The sequence below is a fragment of the Phocoena phocoena genome, chromosome 9 (assembly GCF_963924675.1).
Source record: "Phocoena phocoena chromosome 9, mPhoPho1.1, whole genome shotgun sequence".
In the NCBI taxonomy this organism is placed as follows: Eukaryota; Metazoa; Chordata; class Mammalia; order Artiodactyla; family Phocoenidae; genus Phocoena; species Phocoena phocoena.
In genome coordinates, this window is record NC_089227.1 from 58,884,482 (window position 1) to 58,901,536 (window position 17,055).

The 17,055-nt window shown below is 41.2% G+C and overlaps 1 protein-coding gene across 1 annotated transcript in view; it reads right to left on the reverse strand.

The window, feature by feature from the left end:
* Window positions 1–237: 237 nt before the first annotated feature.
* The window catches only part of CPVL (carboxypeptidase vitellogenic like), a 101,252-nt gene continuing 84,434 nt past the window's right edge, over window positions 238–17,055 (reverse strand). Inside the window, 1 exon segment of the mRNA XM_065883857.1 lies at window positions 238–342. Within this exon segment, the coding sequence (XP_065739929.1) occupies window positions 238–342 (105 nt within the window).

A 17,055-nucleotide genomic window follows, 5' to 3' on the forward strand; every position in this document is an offset into this window, starting at 1 on the left:
ATCCCTTAAGTTAAAAGATGTAATTCTAACTCACGCACAGCATCTTCTTACAGTTAATTTTGTAGTGATCCTCCAAAACAGAACCTCACTTGTTTCAAGGATAATTTTTATTGATGAGAAACATTTTGCAGATTTAAAAAGATAATTTTCCTATTTATGTGACATTTTCTGTTTTGAAAATTTTCTTTTCAAAGATTAAAATCCCTGACGTTCTCTTTTAGGAAAGTAGCTGATCCATCAATAAGGATCCCATCCTCTTTCAAAAATGAATCGATTAATCATGTCAAAAGATCTCAAAGGCTGATCATAGGGCAAAATGTGGCCTCCACCTCGAACAATTACCTTAAAGAAGAAAAATAGAAGAAAAACTGAAATCTAGAGAATCGGATATTCCAGATAAATGGAAAGTTTTAATTTGGATTTAAGTATTCTTAAAGCTTACATGAAATAAAGAACATATTATATCAATCCATGCCTTTGGATATGCTGATTGTCTGCTTTTGATAGCATTAATAATAGGTACCTTAAGGTAAGAAAGTTTTAAGATTGTGTAGTTATTCAATTTTATACCAAGTTGCGTTCATCTTTCACATGTACAGAACTGGAAAATTCCTCCTTGTCTTTTTCCTTTTGGGACGGAGCTGTCTGCGCCTCTGTGCTGTGCTGTAATTCTTACCCGGTTATGGCACTAAGGTGGGGAGACCTACCCCAGACCAGCTCCGCCTGCAACTGGGTGGAGGAATCTACCTAATTCCACCCTTCAGTTAGCTGGTCCACTTGGCTGTCACACTAAGCTATACCTTCCACCTTAGCCTGTACCATTAATAAAGGAGATATTTTGATCCTCCAAAAAATTAAAACAATAACAAAAGAGAAATCCTTGATAGCTGAAATTTTAAGAGCCCATTTTTGAGCAGCAAAGAGAACATTCTATTTCTCCTGACATTTTATTATGAAACATTTTCAAACATATAGCAAATTTGAAAGAATTTCATATATGCACCATTTAGATATTCTCATTAACACTCACTTTTCTTCTTACAGATGGATCTCACTATTCATCTATTAATCCACCTTATCTTTTTGACACATTTCAAAGTAAAATGGAGGTATCGGTATACGTCTCCCCAAATTCTGTGTATAATTTACATATAACGGAATCCACTACCCTTAGGGGTAAACTCAACAAGTTTGGATAACAATGGACCCCTCTGTCACCTCTCAGGATATATAAAGCATCCTTAAAACTTCTGTAGTTGAGGTGAGTTCAGACTCACACAAGAGCCTACAAGGGGCCACCCTTAACGCCAGGCTCTGCACTCGGAAAGTCTGGCTTCAGCCAATGTCCCAAGGACCTCTCTACAACAAGGGCAGGCCTTCATGATTCAAAAAGGGAAAGAACCGACACTGAGTGCTGGGAGGCCGCATGCAGGAGAGATCCCTGTGGCCTGAGGGGTCCTGTTGCACATGTGGAGAATGGACAGGAGTTAGTAGTGGCTGATGTAAGTGAACACATGCAGTAAAGCAATCACATTCAGTGACTTCTAGCAAGAATTAAAGGCTACTTTAAAAAAGTCCCTTTATTAGAGGCCGACCTTGTACCTGCATCAATCTGAAAAGAACTGAAGCAGAAAACAAAAAAATATATATATATATATTTGCATAGTGTGTTGATTATATTACCCCCTCCCCCCAACACCCACCATCTTCCAACCTTGCTGTGAGATAAGTGGATCAACATTATTGGATGAATTTTATTTTGCAGCTTACAGCTGTAGAAGCTGTGCCCTGAACAACGGCAGAGAGCACCCTTCACAGCAGCGTTGAGGAGACTGTTTGGCGCTATAAGGGGGCTTGTCCAGGTCATACAACTGTAAGTGGAGGAAGCAGCTAGAACCCTGGCTTCTAATGCAAACACCAGTGTTTTTAATCAAATTACAGTACTTACACAATAATTCCTTACTTTGAACAGAACTTTACGGCTTAGTCACAGAACATTTCACTCGCCTCTGAACAGCCCTCTGAGGTAGGTGAGGACTGAGATTGGCCTTACCCCTCATATACCACTGGAGACATCTGCTCTATGCTACCCTCCATCAGCCGTCATCTGTGCCTTGCTGCTCTGACAGTGGCGTCCATCTACCATTTGTGTTCCAGCTTGCATCTGGAAACCCACCGTGTCCCACTTTTTGTCACAGACTGAAAGTAAACACATCTGTGACAAGAGCCCGTGCATGTGGCTCTGGAGGGAAACTTCTGCTGCCCCCACTATCCCAGGCTAGAATTCTCTTCCTGTAGCTTCTCATCCAATTCTCCGGCCTTGGCAGGAATCCGATGAGCGATTTCTATGCAGCTTCAGCTCGGCCGAGGACATTTAACGAAGTCATGTTTATGACAAAACCCAGCTGCTTAAGCTGGAAATGAGTTTGGTGGCAACCATCCAGAACAGTAATAAACTGAATACTCAGGAGCTAAAGGTCATCCTGTCTTCCAGACCAGAGCTGCCACTAATGGGGGAATAGCACAGTGCTTGATGGCCTGGGCTCGGGAGTCGAAGTGCAGGAGCACGACCAGAGGCACAGCAAGCTGTGTGACCTTGGGCAATTAACTTCATGTCTCTGAGTTTCTGTTTCCTTAACTGTACAACAGAGAATAAAATATTATGTCCTGGGATAGTTGTATAAGGAATTAATGGAATAATATTGGAATACTTGGCACAGTGCCTGGCCTGGGATGGTACTTAAGAAATATCAGCCATTGTAATTATTCTTCCAGTAATTATCTATATTCAAATTCCAAGATCAAAATGCTTGCATCAACCTAACCAACCTAGAACATTGTGTTCCTACATTAGCATGGAAAAATCTTGGTTTAAGCGAGTTAACACAGTAGTTCTCAAACAAACGTGCAAAAAAGTACCTGAGCTTGTTAAAGCAGACTGCTGTGTCCCCTGCATTGGCAGGCAGATTCTTAACCACTGTGCCACCAGCGAGGCCCCTAAGAATTTGTGTTTCAAACAGTTCCAAAGTAATGTTGGAGCTGTTGGTCCAAAGACTACGCTTTGAGAACTGCTATTTAAACCAACTTTCTATTTTGTGAGAAACCAGGCAGTTCTGTTTTTACATCAAGGGAGAATACAAAGAGAAATTTGGTTAACATCTACTCGTGACCTCACCTTAGTGTATTTTTTCCTGATCATCTGCTCTCCTGGTGTTTATACACACACACGCAGTCTCTCACACACTCACACACACACATCCACCTTCTACATCCATGATAAACAAGTGGTAAAGAAGAGATGACAGGGGTTAGGTGTTATAATTCTTATTCACAGTGAGTTGCCTGATCCCTGGTCCAATTCTGAGCTGCCATATGTAATGATCAAATGACATCATAAATGATGTCATTAAGATTGGAAAGAAAAGCTCATTTAGGAACAAAGTCTTTTTCACATACCACAAAATTCTCGATGTTCTCTATCAGATTCCTATACAGCATTTTACTGAAGTAAACCTCAGAAATAAATTTATGAGTGCTGAAAAAAAAACCCACTCTGCTGTTTATAGCCAAGCCACTCACCACTCACGAATCAAGAACACAAATCACTACAGAGTTTTTAGAGCTATGTAAAAAAATGTGACAGGGTCATGATTGCATATTTAAATGTGACAAGATTAATCTCAAGGCTCCCTGGATAGAAATGGTCTCATCACCAGAAACTGTATTTGGGTGCTTTCACACTAGAACTGAAACCCCTAAACTCATATGTTCCAGATGTCATGAATTTTCAAAGGGTTATACAAAACACTTTAAAGCTTCATTCCACTTTACGTTTTAGAAAACAATACAATGCTCCCTGCAACTAGAAACATGGAACTGGCAATAAAGGTTTCTCAGTTGTGCCTTTTGAGATGAAATATAGAGGGAAATTCACAATGGGTGTGTTGACATAGATGTGTCAGGGGAGACTTCCTGGGAGTCTTGGAGGAGCAGATCACCGGAAAATGGTGGGTGGGGAGGGGGAAAGGGATGCACTAAAGACAAAGGAAACTGTGAGTTCAAAAACAGTGGGGAGGGCTTCCCTGGTGGCAGTGGTTGAGAATCCTCCTGCCAATGCAGGGGACGCGGGTTCGAGCCCTGGTCCAGGAAGATCCCACATGCCAGGGAGCAACTAAGCCCGTTTGCCACAACTACTGAGCCTGGGCTCTGGAGCCCGCGAGCCACAACTACTGAGCCCGCATGCCACAACTACTGAAGCCTGCACGCCTGGAGCCCGTGCTCCGTGGCAGGAGACACCACAACAGTGAGAGGCCCGCGCGCAGCAGCGGAGGGTGGCACCCGCTCGCCGCAACTGGAAGGAGACCGCGCACAGCAACGAGGACCCAACGCAGCCAAAAATAAATAAATTTAAAAAAACAAAACAAAACAAAAAAAACCGTGGGGCATGAAACTACATGGCACGTGCAGTAATCCAAAAGAGGTTCCAGTTGTAAAGAGTTAGTGGGAAAGCAGAAGGGACAGTTGAACAGGTAAACCCCATATGACATGCTGCTGGGATGCATGGACCTTATCCTATAGGATTTGTGTGTGTGTGTGTGCGTGTGTGTGTTAAAATACACATAATATAAAATTATCATTCTAACTGTTTTACAGTGAACAATTCAGTAGCATTTAGTATATTCACAGTGTTGTGCGACCATCACCACTATCTAGTTGCAGAACGTTTTCATCACCCCAGAGGAAACCCTATACTCATTAGCAATCGCTTTCCATTCCCTTCTTCCTGCCAGTCCCTGGCAATCACTAATCTACTTTCTGTCTCTATGGGTTTGCTTATTCTGGATATATCCTCGAGGGTTTTAAGCAGAGTAGTGATACGCTCAGATTTGCATTGTAGAAAGATGACTTAATATGTAATGAGGGGGCTGATTTGGAAGGAAATGATACTGGGGTAAGGAGGCAAATTAGGAGACTAGATCTTCAGGTGAGAGATGATGTAGGCTCATAAGACAGATGGTGAGAAGGGGAAGGGAAGAGAGATGCTGGGATAGAAATAATAAAATTAGTGATTAATCAGACACAAAGTTTAAGTGAAAGCACCCCCCCCCCTCCAACACACAAACATCCTCCCCATTTCAGGCTTCTGACATGTGCAGCTTTGCAAGAAGTGATGTTATTAACCAAGAAAGAAGAAAAGAGGCACATGGCAGAAGCAGGTTTGGGAGGCAGGTGATACAGGATAGTTTATAGTCCTTGTTTTCTACTACAGGTTGATAAAGACACTCAAGAGAATCTTGTTTGTTAGTTTCTGATTTACACTAAATTTCTTTTATTATTTTTATTCCATTCCACATTTACAAACTCCTACCTTTTTGTTTTCAGACACTAATCCTGAGTAGAAATAAAATAACTATGCACTCAAATAAAAAATATACTAAAAAGAAAGGGTACTTGGTAATGAGAATAAAAAATAAGCCAAAGCTTGTTAGCAGCTACCTGTTAACAAAGAGTGAGGCAAGTCACTTTCAAAAAAAAAAACCAAAAAACAAAGTGAAGGTCAAGGCTCAGGGCTGCTCCCACAACACTCAGGGAAAATGCCTTCAGATTCACCACTGTAAGTTCTAGGGTAGCAAATAATTATTGAGGGGAAAGGGTGCTTTAGCTGACCTAAATGTAGCCATCGCAGTGGCATCGTTTTTAGAGTAGTCAATATAGAGCTTTGATGCTACCTTACAGTTCCCAAGAGGCTCTCTAGGTGCACCATCTAACTTAATCAGTTTCAACAATATCATAATTTAGGATTTCCACTTTTGATTATGACACAATAATAGCATGGGTCAAACCAACCCCACTCTATTAAGAACAACAGTAAAAGCTTAAAGGCATGGACTCAGGATTTAGCAGATCTGGGTTGGAGCCCAGCTCCATGACTTGGGCACAATGACTTAACTAACTCTATTTTCCCATCTGTAAAATGGAGATAAGAATTAGGGTGACCAGTTGTCCCAGTTTTCGCAGGACTTAGGAGTTACTGTAAACATAAAACTTTTAGTGCTAACACTGAAAAAGTGCCAGGCGATCTGGAATGGTTAGTCATGCTAAGAATATTTAACTTTCTGTGAGAATTCATAGAAATAATGCATATAAAATGTTACATGGCACTTGGTCCACAGATGTGTATTAAGCTTGCACCACGTATCATACAGGCAAATAATAAGCGCTCAACCAAAGGTCATCATACTATTATTATCTGAATTTTTATGGTCAAAGGAATATGTTTTCCCTTTAAGAGCAGAGAAAGATTAGAAGTTACTAGGAATTGTAAACTTCCTTACTATACTTTTTCAGAAAGGTAGGTTATAATATTTTCTTTAGGAGGGGAAAGATAGATTATAATATTTTCTTTAGGAGGGGAAATATTTCTCTTCCAGGCTTCTTTTATTTCCGTGCTATGAATCTTTCCTTCCCATGGGAAAGAATGTTCCAGTTAAAGTAAGAAAGCAACTTTAATAAGAAATCAAACCTCTGTCAATAGGCTTAACTGTCTAGAGTGAATTGTATCCCTTAAGCCTGACACCACCAGGATCCATCCCATTCTTTCTACCCCCTTTCACCTCATGCAATGCCCAACACCCTCTTCTCCCCACACAGAAATGGCAAGCAAGCAAGACCTTACTTGTCTCAGCAGAATGGCAAAAGCTGTTGTGTCTTTTTTCCCTTTTAAGAACCCACTTTACAACATAGGGTTTCATGCAATTAAAAAGTAATCAAAACTTTACTCCCTCCATGTCCAGTTTGTATATTAGATATCCACAAGAGGATAAAAAGCACAATCCAGTTCATTAACTACCCTTACTCAATATCTAGCTTTATGATCCACATTTGTAGTTTTCTTTGGGAAGAGAGAATGAGAATGGGGGAGGAGAGGGCAGAGGTTATAGCAGCAAATGCTCTCTGCCAGGAGTGTTGGGAGGACTTAGATCCTGACTCACTGTCTTCTGGCTAACATGGAAACAAGAGCCAGCCAACTTGCCAAAATTTTGCTTCCTGCAAACAGTAGTGCAGGCTAGCTCCAGCAGTGGTGTGCTGGAATTCTTCCCCACTGGTTTAGGAGACTGGATTATGCACGTGGCTGCCCCACTCCACATTTGGTGACATCATGTTGGTAGCCTGAAATCAGCCATGGTGGGAGCATTTACACCACGGAAATTGGCAAACACTACAGATCAGTGGCTCCCCTCCCTCCCAAGCTGGTTTACTCTCAGACCACTGGTTCTCTGACATTTTGATGTTCCTGGGGAAACATGAGACATTAAGGCATTCTTCCTCTTTCCCAAAATAAATCAAAGAAATATCCGTTCAAATGGGTAAATTATCTTCTCTGAAACTTTGGTGCAGGATATCAGATGGGCTGGGTTTCAAATATTTGCAGGAAGGTCAGAAGGTCCTGTTGCCTGCTTCCATTCCTGCCTGTCCCCACTGAGTTCTAGTATTACTGGCAGTAATAGTTTCAAGACCACTCCACCAAGTTGTCGGGATCCTTCTGTGTATCAGAGCCCCTAAGACACTCCAAAGGTGGTCTTTTTGGGGCCACTCCTGACCAGAGAGGGTATCTACATTCAACTGTGTTCCTGACCCACAGCCTAAGGGGACCCCAGACCCGCAAATGCCCCCAGGTTCCGGGAATTTAGAAGACAAAATATGGCGAATGGTGCAACATTTTCAATGATGCCATTTGTTGAAACAGAACAAGGCACACTGTCTTTACTGCTAAACGAAAGAGTGCGAGGCAAAAATAATGCCCTTAGTCCAGCTGACAACGTAGCAATACTGCAACACAACTTTATTTTGTTCCTTCATGCTGCCCATTTCTCTACCCAACTCCACGCTCTACCTTGTTTGTTTATTGGCTCCATTTACTATTCCCACAAACAACTTTGTAAATCTGGTTATGCTTCAAATTGAAACAACGAAAAGTTATTGTTTAAAAGGTAACCCCCCATTCCTCTTTGTTCCTCAATAACATTAATTTTTAAAACCTGTTCTCCATGGGCAGATAATACTTTAAATGTTAGCCTTCTTAGTATTTATTCACTTCCCATAATGAAATGGTTCTCGGTTAAATTTCAATAGATTATTGAAAACCACTCAATAGCTAAGAGAAAATTATGCATCATTGCTGAGCTGTTATACCTCAGCAAATAGATCTGCCATCCAATTTATAGTTTAAATAATACAATAAATTAGCCCCCTGAGTATTAACTAAGTGCATATTTGGGTAGCTTAATTTAGTAGCCTTCTTTTTAAGCTCATCAGTCCTCTTTAATGAAATAGAACCACATGAACTAAGACGACTCTTGGCAAATAATCAGAGTAAAATTGGGAGTTGCTATTGTTTATTATTGCCTTTGTTTTCAAGAAGCAAGCTGTATGTTTTTTTCAGAAAAGGGAAAAAAACCCTCAAATACTGAGAATTCAATTTTTTTTAAAGGACAGGACACACTAGTCAGCCAGTGAGATAATGAAACTTCTACAACCCCTTCCATAAATTTTTTTTCCCAGAATATTTCTCCTTTTTTCTCTTATGTAACACAGAAAGGAACTAGTCTTCAGTGGACATAAACAATGCATCCTTTCGTTTGATGGGCATTGTTTTGAACTATTCATCATCTCAGCATGTCTAGTCTATTTCCTAGAAGACATTCTGGTGTGTACAAATGGTGAGCAACTATTGCATTCCTTGAGAATTACAGTATTTGAATATACACACAAATGAGAGGGGTGTGGGCATAAGGTAGGGGACAATTTGATTTTAATTCTAATTCGCTGAACATTTACTGAGTGCCAGGAACTGTGCTAAGGGGTTTGCTACAATCATAAATTGTACATTATTCCTGTCCTCAAGGAGCTCAGTGTCAAATAGAGGAAGAAGGCAATTGAAGAGGCAAATGAAAACCCAGTGTGGTACATGCAACAGGAGATGTACATAGAGAGAGTTGCAGAGAAGAAGGAATTCTGGGAGAAGGGCTTCCTAGAGGTGATGCTGGAACTTAGCTCTGAAAGGCAAATGGGGGTTTTCCAGGCAGTCAGAGGAGTAGGAAGGGCCTTATAAGAAAAGCGGAGGGAATCCATGGGAATTATTGGCTGACAGAACAGTAAGGTGTGCTTGGGGAATTATAAGGTGTTTTGTTTTATTTTTCAGGATTCTAGTTAAGAAGGAGGGAGAGTGAGAGTCCAGGCTGGGGAAGGAAGCAGAGTCCAGATCAAACATCTTTACTCTTCTATGTAAAGAGTTCAGACTTTATTCTTCAGGTATCAGGGAGTTAGTGAGGGATTTTAAACAAGGAAAAACAGGATCGGACTTGCATTTTGGATAAAGCACAGAGAGAAGGGTAGGTTGGAGAGAAAGGAGACTAGTTAAGACCAGTTACTGAGGCTATAGTAAAAGGGAAAAAGTTTAAACAACTTAAAAACACATATTCAGAGTGTTCTTGAATAGCATCTTTTAAAATTTGTGCCTTTTCTTAAAACACCACAAGGCAAAAACTATTTCATTCTAGAATTTATAATGTAGGGTAGCCATTGTTTTTTTATGTCCCCCAAAATGCTGTACATTTCTTATTGGCTTGTATAAAATCAGTGTTTTTCTTTTGAAGTAGTTCTTTGTGGTTTCTGTGTCAAGCAGTAGGAAGTGAGTAAATCAGGTCAGTGAGAAGGATCCTATAAAGCAGATGTGAGAAAGGCTAGCTAAAGAACTGGGTGAGCAGTATTTGCCAATTACTATTCTTCTTAATTTTCTGGTAAGACTCACAGCAAAGCGACTGGCTAAAAAACTTCACTTCCTTGTTGTTTCAATGGAAAAGTGATGGAAGTGAGGGGATTTGTGCTGCGTTAGAAAAAAGATTCAGGTTCTTCTCCCTGTGGTCTAGGCCTTGTCCGCAAATCCAGGCTTAAGTTGAAATGCCTATTTTATTAGTTGCTTCTTATACTGAGCCACTGTTGGTAAGCTGAAGTGATAAGGTGTTGAAGGAATAATTTCTAATTTTTTTAAAGCTGGTTATTTTGATAGCCAGCATCAGCCCAGGCCATCCAGAAAGAAAAGTGCATCCACACAACCAAAGCAGTACCAAGACTTGGATATGACATGTCCACTCCACCCTTTCACTGGGTGTAGATGCTACAGTCTTTCAACTGATGGTAGCCAGAGAGGAAGATGGGAAAGAGGGCAAGAGAAAAAGAAGACAGACCATGTTTATTAGACATGGGAAAAGACATTAAGTGCCCCTTTCCACTTAACAAGCCCAGCTGAAAGATGCCTAGAGACAAGTCCAAGAGTTGGCAAGACAGTGGAATAACCAGAACCCTTGTACATTACTGGAAAGACTACAATCAATTTGGAAAACAGTTTGGCATTACCTAAGGAAGTTGAAGATGCTCAGACCCTGTGAACTCATCCATTTCACCTCTAGGAATTATTCTTAGAGAAAGTCTTGCACGCAGGCCCAAGGAGATATTTGCAAGACTGTGTACAGCAGCAATATTTACAGTAGCAAAAAGCTGGAAACAACCCAAATGCCCATCAGCAGTGGAATGGACAAATGATAGAATCACACAATGGAATACTATGCAGCAATGTAAAGGAACGAAGCACAATTTTGCATGTATCAACACGATGAATTTCAAAGTATTGAAGAGCAAAAGTATATTGCAAAATCATCCAGAATAATTCCTTTTATATAAAATTAAACATGAAAAGTAAAATATCATTTATGGAGATGTATATCTGCAGTAAAACTATTAATTTTTTTAAAAAAGGAAAAGGGTGATAAAAAATCCAGGGCAGTGGTTTACCTCCAGGGCCAGCGAGGGAAGGGGATGGGCTGCTGGTAATGCTCCATTTCCTAAATGACTGGTAAGCACAAGGCTATTCATTTATCATTGTTTGTTTTATCTTATACAAGTATGATACGTATTTTTGGATATTATTCAATTTTTAACTAAAAAAGAAAACAAAAAACCCACCACTGATGCTGCCAAACTCACAAAAATGAATCTTTTAAGAAATTTAACGTGTTCTCTGTTGTGCTTTTTCCTTCTGCCCAACACAGGGATGATGAGATGAACCCTATATCTAAAAACAATAAGTGGGGAGGAGGATACAGAGAAGCAATTGAAGGAAACAAAGGCAAAAGTGGGAAGTCCCCCTCTGGCAAGCAGCTCCAAGAAGACAGAGCTGGTGCCAGAATAGAAACCTTGGGGCTCTGGTTGCTGCATAAAAAAATAAATAGAGGAACAAAAATAACACCTACATCTCCATGCTGGACAGCAGAAGAGCAAGAAGTTGCCAAACATTTGGTTTTTTGTTTTTGCTAGATTATTTTTTACTCTCTAAATCTAAGCTCCTATATTCCCTTTCTTCCCTGTTTCTATATGTTAGAAGCTCAGTACAAATGAAACAAAACAAAACAAAACAAAACAAAACCAGAACAAAAGCATTAAGGCTGGATGCTTCATTTATTGTCAACAGGGATGTTTCAGATTATTGTTAAACTAGAAGGGACTCAATGCTTTAGAAACATCTCATCACTCAATTTAGTGATTTTCATGTACTTTTGTTAGACTGCCATGCAGCAAAACACGGAACACCTCCCCAGTCCCCTCTACTTCTTCCATCTCTCATCAAGACAGTCTCCTTGTTATGGTGAAGGGAAAACTAGATACAACTGCAGTATTTCTAGTCCTATCTGATGAATAATACTCATCCCATTTCATCATCTGAGTCTTTAAGACATAATATCTCTTAAGGACCCTGTTAGATGGGGTTGGGGGAAGCGTCTTGCCCTGTGAGAACAGATTCATGCTAGGAGAGGTCAACAAAGACAATAAAATAAATATGTATTACATGCTAACTAGATGTCAGACAGAGTGTCAAGTAATAAATGAGCATTATCTTAATTAATTCTAATAATGAGTCCTTCTGCAAGAGAGGTACGTATTAATATCAACCCCAGTTTACAGATGAGGAACCTCTTGGAGAGGTTAAGTAACTTGCCCAAGGTCACACAGCTAGTAAGTGGTAGAGCTGGGAGCTAATCCACGTCTAACACAGTATTCATTATCTTAATCCCTAAACTATAATGTCACTTGAGTATGGTGATAATAGAAGTAGTGAGAATCGCAAAGGTAATAAAAAATAAAATTCAAGCTCATAACTTCTCAATCTGAGGTCACCAAAGGTGGTCCATGGTTTGGGCTGGGGAGAGTCTATGAATTATTTTCAACAATTCAAATAGTCTAATCCATGGGTTCTTTGTCTTTTGTGAGCCTTGGACCCCTATGGTTGTTCAGTGTAGCCTATAGATACCTCTCAAAATAATGTTTTTAAACACGATTCACTCATATATATATTATGATTCATATCATGATATATATACATATATATTATAGATTACAAATGAAGCCATTACATTGAAATGGTCAAAACAGCTAAACATGAATTTGTGATACATCAACATACATCCTTCTATATAAACACATATAGAAGAGCAACCTGTGGGTCTGATAACTCCTGTAACTTTAAAGTAGTGATGGTCATAGCATTGTTTCTAGCTATTTGCAACAGCATCTGTATTTGATATGAAAATATCTCTGCTTTCTATGGTGACAAAGTCAAAGGCACTGCTACTACTGCTGTGGTTTGTTGCCTACATTCATAATGGAAGGAAATGATGCTTCAGTTAGAGGTTAGTGAAAATAAAGATGCAATTTCTTTCCCTTCTAAGTTCATTGACCCCTTGAATCCTAACCACAAACCCTTACCCCAGGTTAGGAATCTATTAAATAACCTAACGATCACCTAATGGAAGTGCTAAATTTACTCCTGATAAGGCTTCAGTCTAAATCACTGCATTTTTATTTTTGCTTTGGCATGGAACTAATTGTATCAATCTATGATATCAATAGTATTTGATCAACAATTAATATCCAGAAACACACTGTGACTGGTGGGCAACATCTGTGCTGAGAACTCCTCTGGATGCTGTTTACAGGAGACCCTGCTTGATCTAGTTGTATCTTTGCTGCAAAGTAACAGAAGACTTTGCACATGAGGATCGCATCATTTCAGTATGAGACAGAATGCTGCTGGGAAAAGGAAGCTAATGTTTTGAGTAAATAAAAGAGTTCTTCTACGAGTCTAAATTACCAATGGTCTATCAGTATTTTGAGAGAACAAAGATCACTTGTAAACCTACAATGCATGGCAGGGAATTGAGGTTTAAAATTTAGTTTAAGGTTTTGGCTGAGGATTTCAGAGAACCAGAGCCATACCAGTAAATACTGTTGACTAGAGGACACTTTTCTAAATGTGATGCTTCAGATCAATGGCTGGTTTGTTAAGAGTAAATCTACGTTCTCAGGTTTCTGGTTGGCCTGTAAGTAAGTAAAATAGGTCAGGATTTAGAGCACCCTTTAGGCATCAGAACGGAAGTTTCTCCAAACGTAAGCCACACAGGATTCCTGCAAGATGGAAGCCATTTCCTTATCAATAGAGGAACAAAAGACATCACAGTTCAGGGTTCCCCAAAACCAGCTGCATACTAAATTCCCTAAGAAGCATAAATATTGATGCTCCGGTCTTACCCCAGACCAGTAAAGTTAGAATATCTGGAAATAGGCGTTGGGAATCTACATCTGCAAGGGTTGAGACACAATGGCTTAGGAAAATGTAGTGGACAAGGATGGTTCCAATTCTTTGCCATTCTTGCCATCAGGAGGAATATGGCCTTGCTCTGTGATTTGCTTTGACCAAGAGAATGCAGTGGAAATAACAGTCTGGGGCTTTTGAACCCTGGCCTTAAAAGGACGGGCATCTTTTGCTTCTCAGGTTGGGAGACCTGCTGCTATGCTGTGAAGTCCAGGCCAGGACACTACATGGTTAGAGGACAGGAGATTCCCTTGGAGACTATCTAGGAGACTACCTCACCCAGCTTTAGCCAAACTCTCAGCTGAATTCAGCTGCGTGTGCGACCTCGGCCTACCCCAATCAGAAGAGCCACTCTACTGAGCCCATTCCACCCACATAATTGTGAGAAATAACAAATTATTATTGTGGTAAGCCAGTAAGTTTTGGAGCGATTTCTTATTCTGTAATAAATAACTGAAAAAGGGAAATATTTCCTGACAATTCTTGATTCTTTTCCCCGAAAGATCTGTTGTTCCTATCTTGGAATCTTGATGTGAACTGAAAAACAAGGCTGGATCCATCTTTCTAATGCAGATAGAAGACATAATGACACTAAGAGCTCAAGTGAAAGCTTACATTATGCAAACAAAGGAAGACCAATACCCCATGTGGCCTTAGGCAAACCACCAACTCCTGCTGCTGTCTATTCACCCACCCCCACACAAACCCTGAGAGCTTGCAACTGCATTGTCTTGGTGGCCTTTGTGGTAGACAGATCCATCATCAGATCCCCTTACAAGGACGGACCTGCGGCCCAGCTGTGGGAAGTCCAGTCAGCAGACGGCCTCCAGCTCCTTCGGGGTCTGCCTCAGCTGCAGAGCACAGCCTTTCCCCAAAATGATGCGCTTCCTGGGGCATCCCACATTTGGTGACTAAGTGAGGCGGTGGGTATAAAGGCCTGATCATTTTTGTCTGATGTAAGATGCTCTGATGGAAACTACTGTCTCTGGAGCTCCCTTGCAGGTTGGCCAAGGTTTGTCAGGCCTCTATCATAGTTTGGTTTTCTCCTCTGCCAATTCTGCTTCCTACCCCTTCCTTTCTCAGGTGTTAATCTCTAATAAACATCTTGCACTCCAAACGTTGCCTCAATGCCTGCTTCTGGAGAATCCGTGAAGTTCTTGATGACAAGTTTTATATTGAGGGCAGGGGTATGTTTTGATTGCTATGTCTGAATTTCTGCCCACAGTCTGATTCCCAAAAGTGGACAGAAGAACTTTCCCCAGGTCTGGAAGATGGAGACAAAGAACCCATGAATCAGGCCATCCCTCTTGGTAAAAATCAAGAGCTGGGAGAGAGATGAAGATTCTGTTTAACAATTTCTGTAACAAAGCCAAAACATTTCCCCAGGAATTAGCTGCATTTGGTAATCACTGTCTCAAATCTGTTTAACAGTTACTTTCCTCCATTAAATACTGTTTTAACTTCTCATGCCCTATCAATCAGTTGAATACAATAGTTACAATTATTGCTCTTTGCTTACTCTGATTTTGTCAGTGCAACTGAGGACTTGCTGAAGACCTTTCTAGAACTGTTGGTTTCTTCAGAAATAGTTTCTAATGCTCCCTAAGATGTTTAAAATTCTAAATTAAAAGAAAAAAAGAATTATCAGAAAGTTCAAGAGAGGCAGGTGGCCAGCTCAGTCATTCTCTCTGTGGATTATCCGTGGACATGATGAAATCCTAGCCTGACCTTCCCTTCCACTCGAAGGACTGTGGTTATTCTATTCTCCATTTTTCAGTTGTGTGTAGTCAAAGAAACAAAATGGTTGATGTCAGTTTTAGAAAAGCACAATTAAGAAACCGTAGTTGTTAACTGTTTTCTGTCTGCACGCCGGGCTTTCCCCATCCTTCTACTCCTTGTAAGCACTCTGCTTTTCTTTAGAAAACAGCCTCTTTTTTTTTTTTTTTTTTTTTGCGGTATGCAGGCCTCTCACTGTTGTGGCCTCTCCCGTTGCGGAGCACAGGCTCCAGACGCGCAGGCTCAGCGGCCATGGCTCACGGGCCCAGCGGCTCCGTGGCATGTGGGATCTTCCCATACCGGGGCACGAACCCATGTCCCCTGCATCGGCAGGCAGACTCTCAGCCACTGCGCCACCAGGGAAGCCCGAAAACAGCCTCTTCTATGTGGACTGGATGCACTGCCAAACACACTGGCCACCACCCACACTCTCCCCACCTCTGTCACCACCACCACCAAGGGCAGACTTGTAGCCTTGGTCCGGTGGCCAACCAGAATCTTCCATCCTTCCCGCTCCATGGCCCCCACAGGTACTTAAAGCACAGCGGTGCCGGGGAAAGAGCAAGATGTGGGCTGTCAAATGTCAGATGCTATTACTATTTGAAGCCTTAATCAAGTTTTCCAGGTGAAACTTCTGTTTCTACATTTATAAATTAGTAAATACAATCACATAATTTACAGGGGAGCTATGAGTATTCCATAAAATTGTGTATAAGAAAGTGTGTGGCAGACCACTGGCCTGAGGGCTTGCAAATGCTGAAGGATTGGTAGCCATCCTTAGTGTCTCCTTTGGCCTTCCTGACACCCCCATGCACCAGTGACCAGCCCACAGCCGGTAAATGGCAAAAACTGAAATTCACATAGGTTGGTCTAACTCCACAGTCCACCTTCCTCTCATTACCCCAGACCGCCCCCCATTGGTCACGACTCTCCAAAACAGTCAAGCTTTGAGGGTGGTGGGGTCCTTCCCTTGGTTTCTCTGTATGTAACCCCTAACAGAAGGTCTGATTCCTGTTGGAAACTCGGGGAGAAGCCCCTGAGAAGAGTTTGGCAGAACACAGTCCTGAGGAGTCCATAAGCCAAACCTGGGTCAAGGTCAAAGTATAAGTCATGGCTCAGGGCTTGTGCTTTTGGGGGCTGGGGGACTCACTGTGGCTGCCTGAGGAGGGCACCAGGATGACACCAGCATGCCAGGTGCTCCCTGTGGATACTTAGCTTTCAAGCTGGTTTAACTACACAGGAAATACCATGTCTCAAACAGGGATCAGTCCTCACAGCTTAGACATTACAAAACTTGTCTCCTCTTTTTCAGGACCTCAGAATCAAGTATCAAGAGGGTGGTCTCAGGAAGCAGATGGAGAACCTTCTTCCAATACAGCTCCTAACATGACTCCCTATTTCCTGGGGATCCTCCTTCTCTGACCTCTTTCTACCCTGAATTCATCCTATTGCTGCCATTTTAAACTTTCCAAAGCTTTGAAAATGTGCTTAAACATATTCCACGGCGACAAGCACTGTATGCGTCCACTTATATGAGATACTTAGAGTACTCAGATTCATAGAGACGGGGTAGA